We start from the raw sequence: 25,862 nt of genomic DNA, 5'->3' as shown, positions 1-25,862 counted from the left end.
TATTCATAACAGAGAAAAGGTGGAAATGATCCAAATATCTATCAACTGAAAAACAGATAAACAAATGGTGGTATATCCGTATAATGGGATACGATTTGGCAATAAAAAGGAATGAAGTAGTGATACATGCTATATCGTGGATGAGCCTTGAAATCATTATGCTAATTGAAAAGTCACAAAATACTGCATATACACTTTTCTTTATGTGAAATGACCAGAAGAGACAAATCTGTAGAGGTAGAGAATACATTAGTGGTTGCCTAGGGCTGGACATATGGGAGGCCGCAGGCATGATAGCTTAAAGGGTATGAGGTTTCTAAAACTGACTGTGGTGATGATTACGCATCTGTGAATATACTAAAAACCACTGGATTGTACACTTCAAATGGGTGAATTTTATGATATGTGAATTATATCTCAGTAAAGCTGTTCTTAAAAGGCAATCTACTGGAAACAGAGTAAAAATGTATTGGCCAGGAGAAATCATATCTCATTAATATTTTAAAATATTTTACAGGAACAACGAGGCATATGTAAATAAAGAATGAGTGATCTACTTTTATCCTCAAGAAGACCCAGGAGAAAGTCCATACCAAATGCTATTCTGAAATCAAGTCCTCATGAAATGGGGCAAAGATGAGTCTGGTTTGTCTTAGAAAAGAAATAGTTTTGAAACACCAAAACAAGTACAATGGAAAAAATATAAAAAGAATGATTCTTCTGATATTGCTGCTAAAGCTTGCCTTATCTATTATTTTTTCCGTCAGTCTGGAATTGTGATAAGGTCTACTTGTTTTTATATAACTCTAACATTTTTCAAGTAAGGAAAAAATAAATCAATGCAGATAGAACACAAATATGTTTCCAAAAAATGGTCTAATTTAATGGGAGCATTAAAAGAAAATCCTCAGGCTTGTCATATAACAGTTTAAGAAATTCAATGGCTTATTTATCTGATAAAAAGAAAAAACAAAAAGGAGGGAAGGAAGGAAGGAAAGAAGGAAGGAAGGAAGGAAGGTTACACATTGATCTTCCAATGGCTGGGCATGTGACCCTTCTCCTTTGGATATGGGTATTTATGATAAATCAGTCAGTCATGATAAATCATTGAAAAGAATATCTCAAGATAGAACAGTTCTCATTGTAGATGACGATTTGGAATCATCAATAAATTATTTAAGACATCATTCAGCTGAAGTTTACAAAGTTCCAGCTTTACTGTTGCATCTTTATACTTATATTAGTTTAATGTGGTACATCAATTCAAAGAAGAAATAAATCAATTAATAATATTTACCTTCTTTTTCTGACCTATTAAATAACACACTGCTTGTTATATTATCTTCAGTCCATTTAACTGGAATGTTCCATGTATAACTAAAATTTTTTAAGAAAGAAAAATTTAACTTTTATTACTAAAAGATAAAATTTCAAGAGTAAAAATCACTAAAAAGCAGTAGACAAGTGTATTTTTCTGTTAAGTGATTATCTAGTTCATACTATACAATTAATGTAGCTAATACAACATTTTAGGGATGAAGATAAGCTGTATAACTGTTTTCAATTTCTATAAATCTGTAAAATTTAGAAATTGCATCAAAAATAGCTAAGCATGAAAAAGATTATTTCAATAAAATGTTTTGGCATTTTAGAATAAAGATATTGCATAATTTGCACAAATATAGCACATCTTATTATAATATTGAACATTCACACACATACTTGCACACAGTCTAATATGCTACCATTTCCATCAAGGAACACAAAACATTTTTAGAAATTAGAAGACAAATAGTAAACTCTGTAAAGAAAATAACACATTTTAAAAAGTATGGTGAAATTCTACCACCACCATCATCCCCTAAAGCCTCTCACACTCTCCCCTAAATATCCCCTATTTAGAACTAGAATTGATGTGCTCAAGGGAAGAATCATCAGGTAAGCACGTTTCAGGAGTTTTCAGTGCTTCTCTTTAGCTCCTTAATATTTTCTTGCAGAGTGGGTATGTGGGAGCTAACTTTGTATTTTGATATATATACTTAACAGTTTTGTCTTGAAATCTCATTTTTTTTGATGGTTTGTTCTTATATCATCTCATATCAGAAAATGCAGATCTGGAGAGAAGGTGAATCTACATACCATTGGCTGGTTTAGGTTTCAACTCAAAGTTGGTTTATCTGACAGATTCAATTTCCTAACAGAGAATTAGAGTTAACATTTCACCTTTTCAAGATATAACAAAATTTATGTCGTTCAAGGAGAATATATTTTTGCTATATACCTGAAAGAAGTAATCCCTTGTTTTATAACTATCGAAGTGTTTTACAGGATTGAGTTTTTTTTTTTTTTTAATCAGCTTCTTTGGAGCATTTTATTGCAGTGGAATGTTTTTGGCTATACATTTCATAAAACCAACACATAAATTGCTTCTTGGGCCTTATAGTGGACACTGTTGGTGCTTCCCCCTTATCTCCTTAGACCCTTTTCTCTCTCTCTCTCTCTTTTTTTTTTTTTTTTTTTTGAGATGGAGTTTCATTCTTGTTGCAATGGCCTGGACTCTGCTCACTGCAACCTCCGCTTACCAGGTTCAAGTGATTCTCCTGCCTCAGCCTCCCAAGTAGCTGGGATTACAGGCACCTGCCACCACACCCAGCCAATTTTTTTGCATTTTTAGTAGAGATGGGGTTTCACTATGTTGGCGAGGCTGGTTTCAAACCCCTGACCTCAGGTGATCCACCTGCTTCGGCCTCCCAAAATGCTGGGATTACAGGCATAAGCCACTGTGCCCAGCCCCTTTGTCATTTTTGTACACCCTGGATGCCAGTGTGCTTCCTCTGCCAACAATCAATACCTGGGTCTCTCTGACAGAGGACTGCCTTCCAGCTACCTGAGCAAGGAAAGCTAAGAGTTCCTGGGAATTTACGTCCTTCTGGATGTGGCCCTTAGCAATGACTGACAGGTGTGAGAATGTTTCCTGCCCCATCCATCAGGAGCACTCTGAAGTATGATCTGCACTGGCTCCAGGACTTTCCTGCAGGACTGGGTCAAAGTTACCCTCTTCAGGACCTGCTTCATACAGCACCTTTGCTGGGCTTCCTTTCCTTCTCTATCCACTGCTCCCCCACTGATCTTTCCTGGAAACACTTCCTAACAAGTCATTTTCATGCACGTGATCATTTCAGGGTCTGCTTCTAGGAAAATCAAACTAAGAGCCCTTGCAGCTTCTCAGAAGACCGACAAAGAACATTGCTGAAACACCACATATTACTTATATATCTCACTTTCACTGCTCTGCTGAATTGGTGCTGCCACGTAAACTAACATTTTATGCTTCCTCTTCTTTCCCCAATACCAATCAGACTGAAACAACAGAGCAGGCAGTGTCTGGATGACCTAGGCCCACAGTTAAGATTTCCTATTTTGACTATCCTCTCTAAAACATGGTCTCTGGGACTACACCATGCCTCAAAAGGGCAGAAGATATTCTAAGGTCATGTACAAAAATACTGCTCTGAGGTCTTTAAGAGTATCATAAGATAGAAATGATAGAAAGTTGAAGCTATACAATTTTATAGTTTTAGAATCACATAATCTAATGTAATCTAAGCTGAGTAAAATGACAGACTTGAGAGTATAAAATGTGAAGAAATAGAAATTACATAAATGAAATGATTGAGTTTTCTTTGTATTGGCTAAAATTCAGGAGTATCAGAATTCATTTTTATAGACATAGTTCACTATCTAACCATGTAAGAAGTTCTAGCAGTATGAAATATGGCCACTCTAATTTTCTCTAAGGAAACTGACTTTGATTGCACCAAGGTGACACACTTACTCCCATTCCCTCTGCCTGTTTACACGGAGTGGACTATCAAAGGCACATAAGCTTTCCTGAGAGAGACATCCCGGGATGGAGATGTGAAACTGGCTCATTTCTAAGAGATGGTTGAGGACACGGTGTTAAAGCAATAACTTATACATGGGTGAGCCATTTAAATTATAAAAAGGTTCTAGTCAGTAAGAATTCCCTAATCTTGGATTATTTAAACAGTGAGAAAATACTTAGAGAAGACCATTGAACTCACAGTACAACTTAACTGGTCATACTGTCTACCAAACAAGAATACATCTGAACAGAAAGCAGATGGAAGTTAGGGTTGGAAAAAAAGCTAATTCCTTTTTGGGTGCATGAAGTCATTTATTATGATCAAATTCTTCTTTCAAATAAAGAAGAATCCTTTTGCTATAATGTCTCTTTCTTACTTGTTCAGAAGCTACTACTGATTTTTAACAAACGTACTCAACAGAGAAGAACGTATTTTCTAAGTTTCTTTTCCTATGCATATATGACTTCTTAAAAAATAAAAATAGAATGAACATATTAAATTTATGATAAGCCATCACAAAAAATCATGCAACTATGAATATAAATAAAACGAAAATAGTATCTGAAGATGGAAACTGAAGACAAATATTAAAGAAAGTATAAATGTTAATACAGTTCTATGTTCTAAGTCTTGGTGTATAAAATTTTAAAATTTATTTTTACAAAAAGTGATTTTATACCTAATGATATATTTAGTTCACTTGGCAGTAAAACTGTTTGGTTTGTGTGGAGAGAAATTCATAACCAACAAGCAGCTTTTAAAAATCCAACCCCATTAATTAACAAAACTCCTTAGTTTAAATTATTGACTGTCTTTGGCTTAACAAATTAATGGATACATATGAGAGGAAGTAACAGTTACTGGGAAATTTTCCCAGTGTAAGTTTATTTCTCTAGAGGGAAATGCTTTTTAAATTTTAATATCCAGAGGCTTCAGCAGTATTAAATAGTTAATCTAATTTGCTGGAACACAAAACAGTAACTATAAAAGAAACACTTGATAGTTGCTAACAGAACAATCACAGAGATTATTCTATGATTTTTGTAGTTGAATTATCACCTGAAAACAAGTCAGATCTATGTTTCAATTCACGTATCATGAAGAGAAAAAAGTGAAAAACAAAGGTTTTCTCCATCATCATCTCATCTTTCCTTTCTAAAATAAAGGTAAGGAGTACACTTACCTTTGTAGTTCAGGGAGTATACAGACACTCCCTGAAGGGACCTCATATTGATCTAAGTAGTCAAATTTCCTTTGTTGTAGTGTGACCTATTGATTTTCAGAACTTGCATTATAGCAGGATTCCCAGTTTCTCTGAATGTCACTTAGTGTGCGAGGCTGGGTGCCTGAGGTTTCCAGGAAGAGAGGCCAAAGATGGACCTCAACGAGGTGAGCACAATGGCTTTCTCAAGGCTTCTCCAGTTCAGGTGTCAACTGGCATCTAGGAAGCAGCTAATTTAATAATTGTGAGAGTTCATCATTCTCTGATGCCTTGGAAAGTCAAGTGTTTCGGCAATTTTAATTTTTGGAAACACCTGAGTGTGCTGTAGTGTGACTTATTTCCCCAACCCCTGAACTATAATCCAGGAAACAGGCTCTGTTACCCCCCTTATACAGTACTCATCATGAAATGAGACTATAAAGATCTTTCTCTTCTGAATAAATATGACTACGATCACAATGGTGCAAGATGAGAACAATATTCTAAAAGGAGATTGTTCTCTGCCGATTCACCTGATTGAATTCCTTCCACATTGTTCTTTAATTAGGAATTTTAGCTCAGCAAAATCTTTGGAACATCTACCATGCCCTCCAGCCCACAGCCACTCTTACCTAGTCCAGGCCTATCATTTCTGTCAACTGTCATGTGGGCTGCTCATTGCAATACTGTTCTAACTGGTCTCCCTGCCTCCACTCCTCCCCCACTGCCCAGGATCTGTGATCAATTCTCCACAGTGCAGCCAGAGGAGAAATTTGAAAAATTTAAATGTGATCCTGCCAATTCTCTCCTTAAAATCCTCAAATTTGCACACTATTTTCCAAAATCTTTAACATGGTCTGCATACCTGGTCCCTGCCTTCCTCTTCATCTTCATCTCACATCACTTTCCCACTCTCTGCTATCCTGTTTCTTGGAAGCAGACTGCCTGGGTTCACATCGAGGCTCCATTATTTACACTGTGTCACCTTGAACAAATTACTTAATCACTTTGCCACAAATTCCTCATTTACTATAAAACAAAATACATCTGAAGTGCTTAAAATAGTACCAATCACTTGGTCAATGTTCAATAAGTGTTGTAAATCATGTGTACAAGACTTGGGTCTTTCATATATGTTATAGTTTCTGTTTTGCGGGGTGAGGGGGTTCTTTTGTTTTTTTGAGACGGATTCTCACTCTGTCACACAGGCTGGAGTGCAGTGGCATGATCCCGGTTCATTGCAACCTCAGCCTCCCAGGTTCAAGCGAGTCTCCTGCCTCAGCCTCCCAAGTAGCTGGAATTACAGGTGTGTGCTACCATGCCCGGCTAATTTTTGTATTTTCAGTAGAGACAGGGTTTCATCAGGTCGGCCAGGCTGGTCGCGAACTCCTGACCTCGAGTGATCCACCCACCTCGGCCTCCCAAAGTGCTGGGATTACAGGCATGAGCCACCACGCCCGGCCATAGCTTCTGTTTTGAACATCTGGAGTAGTCACTTCCCCACACCAATTTGCTCACCTAAAATACCACATCCTTGGAAAATAAAGCCTTCTGTGACCCTCCTTACGCTACTCCACCTCCTGCTTCCGTCTCCCAATTAATTGAGGCTCAGCAAATCAGTGAACTCATATAGTAAGAGAGAATAATTACTGTGAAACTTTCCAAATGGAAGCTTGTTTGACAAGAGACATATTTTTAGATTTAATATCCATTCTAGTGGTATTAGAGGTGGTCAATCTAATTTGCTAGAACGTAAAACAATAACCATAAAGGAATCAGTTTAGAGTTATTAAAGACTTTCTAAAACATCTTTTTGTGTTATTCTAATTGCTACAGGATAATTGATCTTACAATAATTTATATATGTGACTATAAAATTATGTCAATGAAATCATTAAGAAAGAGAAAAAGAAGACAAAGAGTCTCTTCAGCAACAATCAGGCAGTGGAGATTATAGGACACCTGGGTGGGAATGGGTGAAAGATTCTCTCTACTAAAACAAAGTATTCAAATGTTGAAAGAGGGGGCAACAAAAACTGGGCATGGGTGAAATGGGAAAAAGAATCCTATCTAGTCCAGGCACAGTGGCTCATGCCTGTCATCCTGGCACTTTGGGAGGCCGAGCCGGGTGGATCACCTGAGGTCAAGAGTTTAAGACCAGCCTGATTAACATGGTGAAATTTTGTCTTTACTAAAAATACAAAAATTAGCTATTATCGAGAAGGGATTATATATATATATAAATGTGTATATATATATAATTACTATTTATTTTATCTTATTTTATTATTTTTAGGGATGAGCTCTTGTCTGCCACCTAGGCTGGAGTGCAGTGCTGCGATCATGGCTCACTGCAGCCTCAAACCCCTGACTTGAGATGACTCAGTCATCTTCAGGTCTCAGCCTTCTGACTAGCTAGGACTACAGGCGTGAACTACCATACTCCAGTGCCTTTTTAAAATTTTTTTGTAGAGACGGGCTCTTGTTATGTTGCCCAGGCTGCAGGGAGTTGTGTTTTTGAAATAAGTTTCTCTGCTGAGCAGAAGGTCTGACTGGGAGCTGTGTGTGTGTGTATGAGGGGTGCTGTCAGCTCCAGCCCACCCATCCTGCAAATGACATAATGAGGGAGGCTTTACTCTGGGAGTCTCAACCAAATGGAAATCCTTAGCTCTCCTCTACTATTTTAGTCAATTTCTTTAGGAAACAAGCCCACTGTATTTTTGCCTGGGGCCATTGCCAGATTTCTGAGAGCTCTGTGCAGACAAAAAAATGGTAGGTGGTGGAGAGAAAGTAGAGGTGAGGGGTGGTCCAACTGGCACAATTGCCTTGAGACTAGACTATCAATTCATTGCCCTGTTTTCAGCCTCACTTCTCACTCTTACTCTTCAGTCTTCATGCTGACACTGAACCTAGAACCTGTCTAGGGATAGGGAAGTTCCCTTATTATTGTCTGATGTATTTTCCTCAGACTGTATTTTTCCTTCTGCTTTTCTTCTTCAGAACTCTGTGACACATACGGCCCCTCCCTTTATTTTCTTTATTCCTGTAGATTTATTTCTTTAGGTAATTCCATTCCTCTCTTCAGTATCTGTAAAGAACAGGACATGGATGCGTGTGCTCTGCCCACCATTTCAAACCTGGAAATCACTCGGCTATTTTTGAATCCCTTGTTCCCCTAAAGGCACTGTGGCTTTATACTTGTATATCAGTCATCCATCATGTACTCAAGAATAGGATATAAAACAAATGGCCAAAATTTCTGCCAAATTTCTGTGTTTTTTTCAAATGCATTATAGAGCCTTACCCAAGATCTGAAGGGGGCTGAGAAGGGTTAGCTCTTGAGTCCAGCAGAAACCGTTTCTGTGTGATGTTCTTGACACCATTCACGTTAAGCACAGGATAACCCATCTGTCTGGTCCAGGTGTCCATTACTTCTTTCACTGGGAGCCTACTCGCCTAAGATCGAAAACAAAATGGAGACTAATTAATTAACAAATACAAGAAAATAAAAGAATGGAATAGTTAGATTAGAAAATGATTGGTAAGCCATTTGTAAATCAGACAAAGAAATATTTGGGGATATATACTCTTCCTTACCTCTTCCAGTGCTGCCCAAAAATCAGAAGTTTTTGCATTCTTGAATTGGTATTTTTCCAAGTACATCTGTGTGTAAAAGATAATCAGTATGTTAGAAGTCAATGTTTGCTTTTCTCATCCTTTCATAAGATGAACTGAACCCCTACTACTCAATTCTGTCTCCATTTCACAAAACCAGCCATAGACAACATGTACATGAATGAGCATGGCTGTTGCACTGATATTTGAATTCCATACAATGTTCATGTATCATAAAATATTCTTCTTCTTTTGATTATTTTTTCAACCATTTAATAATGTGGAAACCATATTTAGTTTATGGGCCTTAAAAAATACATGGATGGTGGGCCAGATTTGGCCTGAAGACAGTAGCTTGCTGATCTCTGCTTTAAGGAAATATACAACCTTTTGAATAATAATGATGATGGTGGTGGTGGTGGTGGTGGTGGTGGTGGAGGATGAATTGGGGACATTATTCACTGTAAAGCATAAGTCTTCACTCTTCAAATATTTTAAAGTACAAGTCTTTTAGATTTAAGCTTCTTTTGGCAATTTTCTTTACAAAACCTCTTTCTATATGTGAGTTTTCAAATATAGTGTGATTTATCCCCAGAAAAAAATTCCCAGTCTTCTAATCCCATAACTGGGAGCCACTTGGAGTTTGCCAGTAAACTTTCCAAAGTTCGTGCTGTATCATTCCTCCATTGCTTTCTAGAATTGTCCTGACTGAAAGTGGAGGTCTTTGATAGAAATGGAACCATCTTCAGTGTTCTTAATGTTAACTTTGCACATATCATTTTCACTGTAAGTTGCTACAATTTTCAGTAGGTGCTGTACCTAAATCACGTTACCTCCTAAATGCCTCTTCTTTTCAGGCATAGAGATAAAACAGTATTAGCAGGACTCTAAGAAGCCCGGAAGAAGGGTGAAGCCACTTTGGAATGCTGCCTCCATATTTGTTCTTTTGGTTAATTCGCTTCTTGGCACTACCACCAGAGGGCAGGCAAAGGAAGGGAGAAGCAGTAATCACTTTCAGGTATTCATTACAGAGTTGCACAAATCATTCGTCGTATCTTAATAAAATAGTTGAATATTTGGTAAATCAAATGTCTAATATTTTAAAATAATAATAATTGAATACTTGTATAGTAATAATTATAACCATAGCTGTGTTTTGATGACAATTTCTATTGAATAGAATCTTTTAAAATTAATTTAGAGGAGTTTATTTGACTACTACAATGTCTTTAGCTTAGAAACATGCATTCGTGGAATTGGAGGGGACTTTAAATATTTTTAATAGAGCTCCCACATTTTGAGGTGAAGGAAACTGCTCCCCCTAAGTACCTGGGTGCCTTCAGAGGTGAAGAGATTTGCCTGAGAGGAGAATTCTGAACCCTAAATCAGTGTGTGTGTGGTTTTCATCACTGTTATTGTTGTTACTGGTTTTAAAATTGCAGTTTCTTGCTTCTCATGAACCACAGGCTGAATGGAAATTTATGTAATCAGCATATTAACAGGTACTAATTTTATATTGTCTAGATTAGTGCTTCTGAATATTCTATATTAAGACACTTCCCTCTTCACCTTGAATAATCATGTAGTCATTCAAGTCCAAATTACATGATGACCTAGGTCATAGTTCATTATTAATTGGAATCAGTGAGCACAAAAGGAAACGAACAATGTTTCTGTTACTAGTATTTCAAGAAGGGAAAAGACATTTTCCAGCTGACCCACTCCTGTCTTATCGACAGTACTACTGATACTAGAAGACAAAAAAAGGAAGAATGTATTCTGTTTCTACATCATGACCACATATTGTTATGAATGCCCCCTTCTCTATCACATCTTTTGTGTACAAGTATAGCCTTAAAGATTTTCCAGTAGATAATTTTGTTCTTATTTCCCCCATCCTGCACCTATTTTGCTGTTTGAGGTTGAGTTTGGGGCAAGGTGATGAGCATGAAAGAGAACAGACAACTGGCCACCCCCAGATTTAGTTCCACACCAGGTTAGCTAATAAAGAGTCACTTTGGGAAGAAAGTTAGTATTTGCAACAGAAATACTTTGAACTCCCATTCACAGACTGTGGAATTTCAGGGCAACAATCATAGAGTGATGATGACAACTCAAGGAGGATATTGTTGGGATGCTCGAACTATCTGAACTATGGAACTATGTTCCAGTTGGTCAGATTGCTTATTGGATGTGGCCTATATCTATCATATACTATTTTCAGATATTAGCTAATGTTTGAAGATTGAAGGAAAAGAGTGTTTGGGTGTTTTGTGTAAATTCATTCCATAGCACTATAATGGTATGAAATATAAATATCTATTCTTCCTAGTTCAGTTTTTAACACCATCTGTGATCACAGTTAAAGGAAGACTTTTAACTTGAGAATTATTAGTTTTAGACAAAACTGGTTTTTAAAATTAATTTTAACATAGATACTGGGTTAAAGGAAATATGAGGTTTTGTTGAATTATTAGGATAGCTATTCATTTTCAGAGACTCTTGGTACTTCTCTATAAAAGTCAATATGAAAGATTATTTAATTTGAAGTCAGCTCTGAAGATGCCAAAAGTATGTTATTAACTACAATTTAATTTAAAATCAAAACTATACAAATCGAATTTTAACTTAATTTTTGAAAATGAATTTTCTTTATTTCTATGTTCTGTATAATTTATTATAGACTATTCACTCGTTCTTTCGTTTAACAAACATTTTCAGGACAACTTAATATGTGTAATTAAACTAGGCCCTGCAGTATAGGTAAAGATATAGAAGACAGAGTTCCTGATTAAAGATGCTAACAATGGGCTGGGCACAGCGGCTCATGGCTGTAATCCCAGCACTTTGGGAGGCCGAAGCAGGCGGATCTCTTCAGCTCACAGGTTCAAGACCAGCCTGGGCAACATGGCGACACCCCGTCTCTACTAAAAATATAAAAATTAGCCGGGTGTGGTGGTGCCTGTAATCCCAGCTACTCAGGAGACTGAGACATGAGAATCGCTTGAACCCGGGAGGCAGAGATTGCAATGAGCCAAGATCATGCCACTGCACTCCAGCCTTGGCGACAGAGTGAGACTCTATCTCAATAATAATAATGATCATGCTTACAATGAGGGAAGTTATGATAAAATTTGAGTTTGAAACTTATGGAAAAGTTACAAGATGTTCTCATGTATGCAGAAGCACAAGTACATAGCTTCTCTCTTTGCACCTAATGTCTCTACAAAATATTTTGCTAATAGACAAAGGGTTAAAATATACTGATACACTTCCCAAATATTTCCTAACTCTTGACTTTATTTCTTACTTTAATAATCACCTAGGTGTTTCACTATTGGGTAGAAGGGGGCCATTTTCTTTTAGAGTAGTGTAGAGAGGGCTAAATGCCACATAAGAAGGCTTGATGGGAGTGCAATCTATGGGAACGGTGACCTTCTCCTGGAGAATCACATACAGAGGAAGTACTTTCTGCGGCAGCCAGCAGGGGGCATTTCTCCAACCTGTTTTCTGCTCTCTGGCTTGGATACCATGAGCACTGCTGCGCCTGACTACCTGGGTTACCACTGCAGGCAGGATGGAGGTGGAAGGGAAAGAGTACCAAGATAACTTCATTTCTAGGCTGGAATGGGGCCAACCTGCAGAGACGGCAGTTATAGGGACACATTGTAACTACTTTGATAAAATTAAAAATAAAAACAAACCTGGGCCGATTGGCTTAGGGTCTGTTAGAAGAACAAAAATGAAACAGAAACATCTGCTGGAATAAATAATACACCTAAATAGGATGTGTGAAATGCTTCAGAAAGTTTATTGTCATTTCTGTTACCAAAAGGAAGCCTCTTTATTCATTGACTCCATTGTAATAAGCATACTAATATTGATCTTTTCTAATCTAATAATAAGGGAAAAGTCTTATACTCAGTGTAAGGGATGACCTTTATAGACAGATTTAAATGTTTATATCACGTTGCTATGGAAAGAACTGTATTCCCTGAAATTCACATGAGCCCTAACCCCCAGTGTGATAGTATTTAGAAACAAAGCCTTTGGGAGGTGTCACATTTAGATGAGATCATGAGGCTGGGACCCTTATGATGGAACCAGTATCCTTGTAAGAGACACCAGAGTGCTCTCTCTCTCTCTCTCTCTCTCTCCCTCTCTTTCTCTCTGCTATGTGAGGACACAATGGGAAGTCTACCATCTGCAAGCCCGGAAGAGAGGCTTTACCAGAAACTGAATCGGCCAGCACTTTGATCTTGGACTTTCCAGCCTCCATGACTGCGAGAAAATGCATTTCTGTTGTTTAAGCCACCCAGTCTATGGTATTTCCTTATGGCAGCCCAAGCTGACTGATACACATGTAAGGAGTTTCAAAAATAACTAAGTAATTTGTTTCAACTTCTCCATGACTTCTGCTAAACGATCATTACAGATACAATGCAGGTACTCAATTGGATGTAAAATCATCTTTTTATCTTTTGCTATATTATCTATGCCTCAGTAAAGAGAATAAAAAGGAAATTATCCTTGATTAATCATATCTTAACAGTCACCAGCCATGTATCAGTGTAGTTTATTTTTTGATATCACTAAAAGTAATAAATCATACCTGACATCCTTTTTGAAAATTCTCTGGTTTTATCCAGTCTTCAAGCATTCTCAAAATGGAAGCTCCCTACAATGGAGAAAAAAAGACAAAAGAAACTAATAAAGGCTATGTAAGGAACAATTATCAGTTATTACTCTTGCAACTAGTATTTCATGATCATATTTGTGAGATTAGTTCCTCAAGAGGATTCTGCTAAATTATATGGCTCTATGATTTGAGGATGAAAATACACTTGGCATAGCCCCTGTATCTATGCTTCTAAAATAACTAAAAGGTAAAGAGAAATTGCTTCAGGGACTTCAGATTCAAATAATTATTGCACTTCCCCAAATAAACCAGCAGATGGGGCTTTCTTAATGAAAGAGAAATAGTCTAAAAAATCACATTCTTTGATGAATGAGGAAAGTAGTTTCAGGGTAAAATTCTGCCAACTTACTAAATATATTTTCATACTTGAAAGTAAGAATTAGATTTAGCACAGGAAAGCAGATAGTCAAGGAATTATCTGGTCAAACAGCTTAATATACATGGATACATAATTTAGGCATACAATCTTTATCTTCTCAGTGGTCTATCTCATTTGCTTTTCTTTCATTTGAAGAATCTGATGAACACCTTGGCTCTGTACTTTCTTTTTATGTGTTATACAGTTAGTATTGAAATGCACAATTTATAATATTTTAAATCAATTTTCAAGTAACTGAATGAAAAAAAACACTGTCCCCCACTTAAGTTAGTAATTTTTACTGTAAGTTATTAAGCATTCTAAATTAATTTTATAGCTATTTAGAAAGCTAAAGGCCTAGAAACATTTATTTATCTTGGACTTGATATCTTAAACCTGAGGAGTATCTAGGACTAACCCATGTGAATAACTAGAATAGGCTATAAGTGGTTTTGAAATTTTCATTTTAACATAAAGATAAAAGGAATTATTCATAATGTCGAAGAAAAATGAATACAAGAAGGCTGAACATACACCATGGGAATCATATGAGAGGGAAAGTCAAAAAATATGATGCTAAAAATTTCAAATGCTAATACATAGAAGTTTTTTTCACTCAAGTATTCATTTTAATAATTATAATATTTTTGACTCAAACACAACTTTAGGTATCACTCAGGATAACAAAATATATTAGTTTGCAGTAGCTTCTAAGCACCTCAATGTAGCGGGAAAACCATGAGAAGCTGAGGTAGAAAATGACTAAAATAAAAATTTAAATTATGTTACATACAGATATGGAATATGTTTGAAAGAGAGACTATATGAAATATAGTGGGACAGAATGTGTCACATAAATCTTGGAGTTACAGATTTTCAGCAACTTTTCATAAAATGTTAGTGGAGAAATAAACCTCACCTACAATATGCTAACAAATTCATCTTTACACCTTCTAAAAAGGAATAAAAGTATTTCCTTCCGAGTTGGATTTAAATGTTTTTTGCAGGCACTAAAAGGTTCTACTAGAAAAGCTGTGCACATATATGGCATTTCTTGTTGACCACATAGAAGAAAAAGATTTATTGTCTTTTAAAAAATCAAATAAAACAATTTGAATTGTGATGTTTAAAGTCTAAATGCTCAATTATCAGAATGAAAATAATTATAAACAAATGTGTAAAGAGAAATTCTTTAAAATCTCTTTTAAAATCCTGTGACAATGACCAGCAATACATTCTACTGAAAAGTACGAACTATTGAATATTCAGCACTCAGAATAAGTTCTACACCGTTTTCCAAAGCTCACTGGCACAGTGTGACCATTCTTACCATTTTTAGGCATCTACTAAAAGAAAAGTCACTAAACAGGAAGATGTTCAAAACAATGTTCTATTTCCCCCACCTTACTATAGGATATTCCATCAAAAACAGATGTTATTTCATCAGGGGTTGTCACAGTCACAACAATTGGATGTGAAGACATCAAAGAATCATCCTCTTGTACAGGTAACACATCTTCAAGTAACATTTGGTCACGCTGAAATGAAAGAATGAGCCAAAGAAATATAGTGTTTTCTTTATACTAGTTTATAAATTAAAATACCATATATAAGAAAAATTGGAGGAAAATAAATATAAATGACTTAAGTTACTTAAACATTAGATCTTCAAATTAATCATATTTTGCACTGATTGGTTGATACTGATTTCATTCCCTTCTTCTATTAATAATTCCTTTTAATTTTTCCCCCAGATGACAGGCCAAGAAGACATCAACTTCTGTGAATTCTGCTTCTGCTACTTCTGTATGTGCCAAACTTTTCAAGCCCCATTTCTGTATCTGTGCAATGAGAATGATGACATGACCCCACAGATTTGGTCTAAGAATTAAGTGAGGTAGCATATCAATTTGCCAAATATTGATGTTCAGGGTTTTTTAACACCTTGTTGTCAGAATTTGGATAATTCATAATTAATGAAAGAAAATATTAGCAGTTTATCCATTAGTTCTAATCACGTCTTGTTTCCCTCCTAGGTTTTGTCAGCAATACAGAGTGGTTGACAGGCCTAGCAGTACTGACAGACTTCCTTGGTTCAAAGCTCAGTCTTTCTGCTTTCTAGATATGTAAGTTTAAGCAAGTTTCCTCACCCATTAAATAGAAGTAATGATGGGCTCTATTTTTTGGAACTGTGCACAGGATTCAATGATAAAATTCATGGTTAGTACTTGGCATAGTACCTGGCAGAGAATGAGAACCTAACCCATTAGCTGCTACAGTTATTTTGATTCTTAAGCAGTAAGATTGTGAAATCTAACTCTGCTAAATCACTACTAACTTTAAAAATTTCATGGGCTCTACTTAATTAAAAACATTTCCAAAAGAAGAGTATGCTATATTAGCTTACATTTTCCAATTATGCAGGTTTCATTTATAACACGAAAGGTACTGCTGTCAAGTGATGACTGCCAATCAAGATAATTTTGACTTGGATTTTGATTTTTGTATACCTAGGAAGTTTAGGTATGGTGAGTAGAAAGATCCTGTCCTCAGTGTCAGCAAGATTGACTATACCAACTGTGTGTGTGGTTTGGGATGTTGCTACCAGCTATCTCTGTGATGTTGGAAAGTTACATCACTTTCCTGGCCTTCCGATTTTTCACCCGTGAAACGAGGGTCCATGATTGTGGTATTTATTGAGCTCACTTATAAAATATCTTTATTTATCTGACCCTTCTCTCCACAAGATCTTAAATTGAGAACACCTTAAGGGCAAGAAATGTGTTTTATTCATTATTCATTTTGGGGTCCTCCGTTTGCTGAATGAAGAATGAATGAATGGGCTGGGCTCGGTGGCTCAAGCCTGTAATCCCAGGATTTTGGGAGGCCGAGGCAGGCAGATCACGTGAGGTAAGGAGTTCAAGATCAGCCTGGCCAACATGGCAAAACCCCATCTCTACTAAAAATATAAAAATTAGCCAGGAGTGGTGGTGAGGGCCTATAGTCCCAGCTACTCAGGAGGCTGAGGCAGGAAAATTGCTCGAACCCAGGAGGTGGAGGTTGCAGTGACCCGAGATTGCTCCACTGCATTTCAGCCTGGGTGACAGAGCGAGACTCCATCTCAAAAATAAATAAAAAAGAAAAAGGAATGAATGAATAGATGAAGGAATGAATGAATTGTTGTGTTGAACCATGTGATTAAATTTCATTTAAGAATTGCATAGTAAATTTTTTAGAATTTAGCCACTGCTTTTGAAACACAGAACTTGGAATATTAGACAATATTAAAATGTTATAATTTCTTATAACAGTTTGCTATAAGGGTCTCAGGACACTGTAAGGGAGAAAATAAAGGACAACGTAATTTTCCATTTATACAGTTTATTTTCAATAAATTATAAAATCAGCAATTTTCCATGTAGATGAATGGTTTTCAACTGGAGGAGATTTTTGTCCCCCACAGGACACCTGGAAATATGTGGAGACATTTTTGGTTGTCACAACAGGAACCGGCGGGTTACTGGCAATTGTAGAAGTCGGGGATGCTAAGTATCATACAACGCACAGGAAAGTCCCCCACAAAAAAAGAATTATCTACTCCAAACTGTCAATAGTTCAATAGCTGAAAAAAACTCAGATGTAGATAAGATTTTTAAAGAAGTAATTGTTGTAAATTAGCCTTTTCACTTTGTGAATTAGGCTAGGGAAACTGTAAGGGCTTCAAGCATTTAACTTTTTTATTCTGTCCAGTAGAGGGCGGTATTTTACATAGTACAAAACCTCTGGTAATTAGACACATCCACATATTTGTACATTCATATATACAATCAGAAAAGAATACTCCCGTGATGTGAATATAAATAACAAATATACCTAGCTTTTCTGAAAAAAAGTTTTAGGGTCCACAAAAGTTTCTATTCTAGGCCTCTGAGGGACACACTACATGTTAATAGTCATTACATGTACATTTGGGAGCTTTTCAGCTTACAAGATAGAAAATAATGTTCTATTTCATAAAGGAGAAAATGGACTCAGAGATATTATGTAACTTGCTCAAGGTCATACCAAGAAATGATGTGTTCAGGATTTGAACTTCAATCTAACTACTAAGTTTATGTTATCTCTTCATCACACTATTTCCACAATCTGTCTGAAATAAGATAAATCGTTCACAAATGAGACTCTGACATTTTTTCAAAGGGTTAGCGCTATAAATACTTTCTGGAACACAGACCTCACATTTTCTTTGCCACCTATTTCTTTTTTCCTGCCTTGATAATGTGTTTTTGAGTGACTCTGTCAAGGATATCCCCAGACTGGGATGATCAGCTGCCCTTCTAGGGACTGGGCAAAGACTCTGGGCAAGGTGGATTCAGTGGAAGTCGGTTGGCTCCACCCTATCCCTCACAGTGGAATTCCCCGTTCACCACTGTACTTGCCATCTGACTTGGGACATGATCATAGTACCAAGGCTTCTATCTGCTTTGCATGAGGAAAGGAGAGATTTCAAGTTTATGTGTCTAGGACTCACCATTTGCCAGTCTGTTTCTGCATGGTTTACTCCCAGAAACTCAAAGAAAGAAGCAAATCCTTCATTTAGCCACAAGTCTTCCCACCAGTCCATGGTCACAATATTTCCAAACCACTGAAATTATAAGCAATAAAGAGATAATTACATTCTTATGGTTATGGTAGAGAGACCTAGAAAATATCAAAACATTTATTTGTCTGTACCAATGTTGTCACTGTGACAGAAGTGGCAGGCATTGTATTTAACATTTATTTTCTCCTTTATTCTGATTATTTAAATGATATTAAATTGTCCTTAGTTTATTGCCTTTATTTAGTTATTACTGGGGTATGTAAATTTAAACGAAGGCCTCGTGTGTGTTTCCTGAAGGCAAAACAACGTGTTTCAAAGTCTCTTTATGGCTAAATGTTTATTAGTACTAAGAAAGATTTTCATGCAAGTTTTTCTGAGTTGGCTATTTTTTATTTGCTAAGTCATAAATAATTTGAATTATTCCTGTGGTCTTAAGCCACTTTTAAAAAAACAAGTTGATTCAGTGATAAGATTCTATACCTGATGCACAAGTTCATGGGCAACCACAGTGGCCACCCTCTGTTGGTTTGATGAGGCTGATTCCTCAGGGTCGTAAAGCAGGTTCGTTTCTCTATATGTGATGAGTCCCCAGTTTTCCATAGCACCAGTGCCAAAATCTGGAATAGCGATTTTATCTATAGAAGAAGAAAGAGTCCAGTGAGAAATACATTCTTTCCATTTGTTCATAGCATTTCTTACCAAATTAAGTTATTTGGATGAATGTTCTTTAAAAGGCTAAAAATAGTTTCTTAGAGTAAAGAACTGTAATCATGTGTTCAAACATTTCAGTCCTAATGCACTCAGAATTTCCGTAGAGCATTCCCTGCTGGCTCCAGATATCAATGCTTTGTTTTTGTTTTAAAGAAGGACAGTAATGGCAATGCCGCTATAATTTTATGTCTTTTGTTTCTCTCTGTATTTCATTTTTGTTAGCTACGTCTGTTTTAGGGGATAAGCTGTGAGGAAAAAGAGAAGTTTTCAGGTTAGTATTTAGAAGTTCTGAGCTTCCAAGTGTACAGATAGAGTTTTCCATCCAAAGACACAGAATATTCGAGAATATAAAACTCCATTTTTCTCTAATTCTATGAAATTTAATTGATTCTCTACCAATCTAATAGCTTACCATCTGCTTTTATGTATTAAATCGGTTGGAGAAACATGGAGTTGACTATATTCTCTCTAAATTCCCTTACAGTTCTAAAATGTTGGATAGGAGTTTCTATAATCTTACACATAATATCTGACAGGAGGAGGCAGTGTTGATCAGTTCTATGTTAAATCCCCAAGAAAGAAAATGCTCAGTTGATTAGTGGCCAAAATACAGCTTCCTCAGTTAATGAGCGGTGAACAGAATGTAATTTCTTTATTATTACGTATAATTTAAATGAGGCACAGAAACGAAAATAAATTGATTTTTCACTTAACATATAAGAGAAAGCCCTTTCTGGTTAAAATATTCTTAAAGCTTTTTATAAAAGAATGAAGAGGGATGTATCTTAAATAGAGGTCAAGATTACAATAGTAGTTTCCTTTTCATGTTATCATCATTTTTAGGTTTGGTTATTTTATCACGAGACAGTCATTTCAAAGGTAGAGAAGTATCTCCCCCAAGGGCCAGTATTTTTCATAATGTTGTGGAGTGCAGTTTGCACTTAATCCTTGAACAAAAGGAATTTTTTGCAATTTCATTTTTTTTTTTTTTTGGTCAGTATTGGCATTATAACTAACTAATTCTTGTATATTTAACTCTTTGGAATCTAATAAATGCAGAAGTCACTTAGAAGTCTAAGATATAATTAATTCTGAGAGGGGGGAAAATGCACATAAAACAGAATAAAGGAGTTGGGGAGAAGAAGAAAGAAAGAGAGAAGAAGAGAGTAATAAATTTGTGAGAATTCCACTTCTCAGGTTATCCTGGGTGTTACAACTGAGATAAAAGGCAAAGGATCTTTAAGTTCATGTGCACAAAATTTTATTAAATATTATTCTGATATTTTTACATTGAGATAAGGTTTTCTGTCACCCAGACTGCAGTGACACGATCATGGCTCACTGCAGCCTCAACCTCCTGGGCTCAAGTGATCCTCCCACCTCAGCCTCCTGAGTAGCTGAGACTACAGGTATGTGCCACAACCACCTAGCTAATTTTTGTATTTTTTGTAGCGATGGGGTTTCACCATGTTGCCAGGCTGGTCTTGAACCTCTGGACTCGGCCCGCCTGGGCCTCCCAAAATGTTGGGATTACAGCCGTTAGCCACTGTACCTGGCCCAATATTCTGATTTTGATGAAAACTTGTTTCTTTTTTCAGCTCCTTCTCTAACATTTGTTAAGCAATCAAAAACTAGAACTGTATCCATTGAAGAGACATGCAGCATCTACAAACTTGCTCTGAGCCACAGCCATTCCCGTGCAAAGAATTTGGCATTCCTCTTGTTTGCATTAATAATTTATTAAACTAAAGGCAGAAACAGAAACAGGGAGGCCAACTGTTGGCTACTTTGTTTTACCGCCTTCATTTCATCCCTACAAACATCTATATGGGTGTTATATTTAAAGCTTTCGAGCTTATTATTAAAGCATTTCCACTATTGACAGAAATGTCATATGCACACCATTTTGGTTGTAGCCCCACTTTTGCTTTAATAAGAATGCACGCCTCCCTCTGTATCAGAAAAAATTATTGCTGGAAGGAGCGCCAGTATTTCATTAAACTGCTGGGGAATCTAGAATTTGCCTTATACAACAATGGAAAGACTGTAAGCACTTGGGACTCTTACAACATCATTTATCCCTATTATTTTTTAACTCACTGATGACAGGGAGGCAGAGCAAGTATTGGGATGAATGCTGATTTTGAAATCAACTGATCTAGGTTGCTATTTGTGGCTCCATCACTACCAAGCTCTGCAATTTTGTGCACATACTTTCATCTTTATTTGGAAACACAAGACTATATATTTATCAGATAAGAACAGAGTACAGGCTGGGCATGGTTGCCCATGCCTGTAATCCTAGTACTTTGGGAGGCCAAGGCAGGTGGCTCACTTGAGCCCAAGATATTGTAGGCATATAATAAAAGGACTTAAGGATAACTGTTAACTGATGGTGACATAATTAGAAGAAATGAGTTAACGTAGATAAAAACAAAGGCAATATTAAAAATAAGAAAATTTTTAAAATGATCCTCACCTAATTTAGGAAGAGAATAATTCATAGCAAAGTATTCTTCAAAATAATCAAACACACTTTTAGTTATGTTTGCGGCATATTCGGCTGTGTGCTTTTGCTCTGGCTGGACATAAATTGTAAGCTATTAAACAAAACACAAAAAATTCAGTGAAAATTATTCTTCATTCAACAAAACACAAAAATTGTGATGCATAACATACTTGAAAGAAAGTGGACTTTGGAGCCAAATATGTCTAACTTGAATTCCAATTCTGCCTCCTACTAGCTGTGTTGTCTCATAAATCGCTTCACATCTCTGAGACTCTGGAGGAATTTTACGTAAAATGTTAATAAAACTTCACAACTCACTAAGTGATTCTAATGACTAGAAATAATGTAAGACAGAATGGGTGGCACAATGTCCCAGACATTTGAAAAATGTTATTAGTTTTTTCTACTTAGAACATATATTATCTTCTTAAAATCTATGAATGTATCTATTCATCCATCCATATACTCACCTACCAATTTCTCTCTTGCGTGCTCTTTCTCTTTCTCTGTCTCTGTCTCTTTCTCTCTGTGTAATTTGTCCTTGAGGAATTGAATTAATGGGATTTTTCTCATCTAAAGAACCTCTGAATACATGTTTTCCACTTGTGCTATTCTATCTAGTTATTTCAAAATAACCGTTCTGATATTCCAACTATTCAGCTCCAGAGCCTAAAACATAATGATCCAAACTTTTCCTGAGAGAAAGTCATCTTGGTAAGCTACATCAGTTCCCTAAGTCACTACTTTGTGTCCTTTTGACGTAATTTATAAATCAAACCAAGTACAGAATTTCGTCCCCAATTCTAAGCGTGTCTGACTTTATAAAAAATTTTCAAGAATCCTCTTCAACATAGTGTTATGAAAGCAGATGTGGTCTCCGGACAAGAATATCACAGGTGTTTAGGCATTTCTCAATATGTGAAAGAGGAAGCAGTGCCTCAGACAACTAGAGTCTGCTAAAAGTTTGTGAGAAATTCAAATAAAACATACCTGCTAAGCCTACAACCTGACTCAAAACCCTCAAAGAAAGCAAAAGATGTAATCATTTAGTAAGTTCAAGATCATTTACCTAATTAGATAAGAAAATATTGCCTACTCTCTTGATTATTCCCAATGCATTGCTAGTTTTGGTATTCATTTAGGCACACATCTTGAACCACCTTTTCCTAGAAGCAAAGAACATTGGAATGATTCACTAATGTAAAGAACACATTCTGAAAGAACGTTCATCCCTTAAATTACCAGTGCTGGCTCACTATTCTCACATCCATTGGGTAATTGGCATTCTTGCTTTATTTGCATAAATAAAGATGTGTTCATCTTCACCTCCGAAGACGGCACAACTCACTCAATCATCTCAATATTCTTAGAAGTTTTTTTTTTTTCTTACAGAAGCGATGATACATTTTCTCTAATAGTTGTTAAGCAATCAGAAAGTGAAACTGTTTGGATTACCCTCCTGTCTGTCCTCTTTGTGAACAATAATAGGCAATTTCCAAGAAACTGAGTGAAACTAAGTCTCCAGTTTTTGGCCATTGAACAGAGTAAAGGGAATTGACCATCTAAAATAAAGGTCACCACGTTCATACAGGATTGCCATGTCATAAACCAAGAGTCTCAGAATTTTTCCTTTGTGAACTAACTGGTGTGTCAAAACTCTCAGATTTTCTATCACGTCTGTTCTCTACCATTAAAAACTTCCAGAAGGGCAGTCCTCTTGACCCGCTCCACTGTTGTCTACACACTCAGTGCTTTGGTGCTGCACATAATATTTGGGGAGCGAAAGAGAATTGTGAAAGAAGATGAAAGATCATGGTGAGGTCTCCCACCATAGGTGGAGCAATGGGAAGGAGAAAGACTCAACGTGTTCTCTCTGCTAATATTTTCTCATTTCCCATGTCAGTAAATGAACTCCTTTTAAGCAATATGCTTCTGAGACAATGTAACTTATTTTTCTTTCTCTGTATTTCTGTTGGTGACAGGGGAAGGCAATGTGTTTAAAGAAGATTGATGGTTAATGTAAATTCAATCAAAATAAAAGCAGTCCCTTCCTCTTTTGCTTCTGAGAAACTCAAGTCCATAGAAATATGCTCTGTCTCTGCAACCTGGTCAGTCTGCAGATCATCTGTGTTCTATGACCCTTCATAATCAGGGTCAGCTCTTCACAAAGCAGGGACCTCAGCTCAGGCCGGCAGTACAGCGGCCCCATCCCCTGGCTGAACATTCCCAGTAGCAGCAGTTCTGCATTTCTCTAAGGTGGATCTCCCAGAGGCAACTGAAAGCCCCTCTGCCACGGCTGCTGCAATGGTACTGCCCTTGCTGCCCTTGAACTAGGGACGGATCAAAGACCGAGTGCTTTAACCATCCCTCCAGTAAGCTGCAGCCACCCTTCTTAAGGAGAAGAAGCTAGTTTGTCCCAGCCACAACACCCTGTTACCCCTGCTCATCACCAGGCAGGCCCTTGACTTGGGCCCATGATACAACCACCTGACCCTGGGCTGATTGCACCAATTAGTAGTGGCTCTGCATTTCTCTGGGATGGAGTTCCAAAAGACCAGTGAAAAGCCCTCTGCCACAACGACTGCCAAGGTCCCTTCCCCTGCTGCCTCCAAGCTGCAGAAGTAGCATAAAGCCTGAACTTGCTCCAAGGCTGTGGTGAGCAGCCCAGGAGTACCAAGCTGAAATCTGCAGCCAGCACTTGAGTGGGAGAGGAGCCCACAGTTTTAGAGCACTGAGAGAGAGCACAGTTGCAATCAGGAGGAAATACAGAGGAGCCATGCGGCTGAGCAAGAGCCTAACTACTGGCCATTATGCTTAAGCACCATCTACTGGATCACAGCCTAAACTTCACACCAAAAATACTTTGCTAACATAAACCCCTGCGAAACCAAGGACATGAATTCAGCCACAAATAATGACCCAGCACAAACACTTCGTCCTCTGAAAACATCCAGGAAAGAAATCAACTGACTGTACTCAAATTACACCACAGTTGAGGGAACGTCAGCCCACACAGATGAGAAAGAACTAGTGCAGGATCTCTGGCAACTCAGAAAGCCAGACTGGCTTCTTTCCTCCAAACAACCACACTAGTTCCACAGCATGGGTTCTTAACCGGGCTGAAATGACTGAAATGATAGCAGTAGAATTCAGAATATGGATAGGAAGGAAGATCATTGAGATTCAGGAGAAAGTTGAAACCCAATCCAAGGAATCTAAGGATTACAATATAACAATACAGGAACTGAAAGACAAAATAACCATTATAAGAAAGAACCAAAGTGACCTGACAGAGCTAAAAAACACACTACAAGAATTTCATAATGCAATCACAATTATTAACAGCAGAATAGGCCAAGCTGAAGAAATAATCTCAGAGCTCAAAAACGGGCTCCCCAAACTAACTCAGTCAGACAAAAATAAAGAAACATTATGAATAAGAAGAATCAATATTGTTAAAATGGCCATACTGCCCGAAGCAATTTACAGATTCAATGCTGTTCCTATCGAACAACCAGAGATAGTTTTGACACAATTAGAAAAAAACTATTTTAAAATTTATATGGCACCAAAAATATAATAGCCAAGGTAATTTTAAGCAAAAAGGAAAAACTAGAGGAATCATGTTACCTGACTTTAAACTATACTACAAGCCTACAGTAACCAAAAGAGCATGGTACTAAGACAAAAATGCACACATAGACCAAGGACATAGAACAGAGAGCCCAGAAATAATGCCACAAACCTACAACCATCTGATCTTCAACAAAGTTGACAAAAAGAAGCAATAGGGATAAGGCTCTCTATTCAATAAATGATGCTGGGATAAATGACTAGCCATATGCAGAAGACTGAAACTAGACCCCTTCCTTACACCATAAACAAAAGTCAACTCAAGACAGTTTAAAGACTTAAGTGTAAAACCTAAAACTATAAAAACCCTGGAAGATAACCTAGGAAATACCATTGCAAACATAGGACCTGGCAAAGATTTCATGACAAAGATGCCAAAAGAAACTGCAACAAAACCATAAGTAGGCAAATGGACTTAAACTAAAGGGCTTCTGCACAGCAAAAATAACTATCAACAGAGTAAACAGACAACCTACAGAATGAGAAAACATCTGCAAACTACGCATCCAACTAAGGTAAAATATCCAGAATCTATAAAGAACTTAAACAAATCAGCAAGCAAAAACAAACAACCCTATTAAAAAACAGGCAAAGGATGTGAACAGACACTTTTCAAAAGACACTTTTCATATACGGCCCACAAGCA

General features: G+C 36.9%; 1 protein-coding gene and 1 long non-coding RNA gene across 2 annotated transcripts in view; one reads left to right on the top strand and one right to left on the bottom strand.

Moving 5' to 3' along the window:
* Positions 1-25,862, bottom strand: part of ENPEP (glutamyl aminopeptidase (aminopeptidase A)) — an 81,910-nt gene that overhangs the window by 30,002 nt on the left and 26,046 nt on the right. The window contains exons 4-11 of the mRNA XM_011945769.1: positions 21,554-21,674; positions 18,844-18,998; positions 18,292-18,405; positions 15,164-15,298; positions 13,316-13,381; positions 8,686-8,751; positions 8,393-8,544; positions 1,298-1,377 (exon numbers count right to left, since the gene is read on the bottom strand). Coding sequence (XP_011801159.1) covers positions 1,298-1,377; positions 8,393-8,544; positions 8,686-8,751; positions 13,316-13,381; positions 15,164-15,298; positions 18,292-18,405; positions 18,844-18,998; positions 21,554-21,674 — 889 coding nt within the window. The remainder of the gene's footprint in view (positions 1-1,297; positions 1,378-8,392; positions 8,545-8,685; positions 8,752-13,315; positions 13,382-15,163; positions 15,299-18,291; positions 18,406-18,843; positions 18,999-21,553; positions 21,675-25,862) is intronic.
* LOC105514425 lies at positions 12,893-16,143 on the top strand. The gene is made up of 3 exons (XR_001002176.1): positions 12,893-13,066; positions 15,174-15,267; positions 15,515-16,143. It is a non-coding gene; the product is annotated as an uncharacterized LOC105514425 (long non-coding RNA).

The sequence above is a fragment of the Colobus angolensis genome, unplaced genomic scaffold, assembly GCF_000951035.1.
Source record: "Colobus angolensis palliatus isolate OR3802 unplaced genomic scaffold, Cang.pa_1.0 Scaffold244, whole genome shotgun sequence".
In the NCBI taxonomy this organism is placed as follows: domain Eukaryota; kingdom Metazoa; phylum Chordata; class Mammalia; order Primates; family Cercopithecidae; genus Colobus; species Colobus angolensis.
This window is presented reverse-complemented; position numbering and strand designations above follow the sequence as displayed.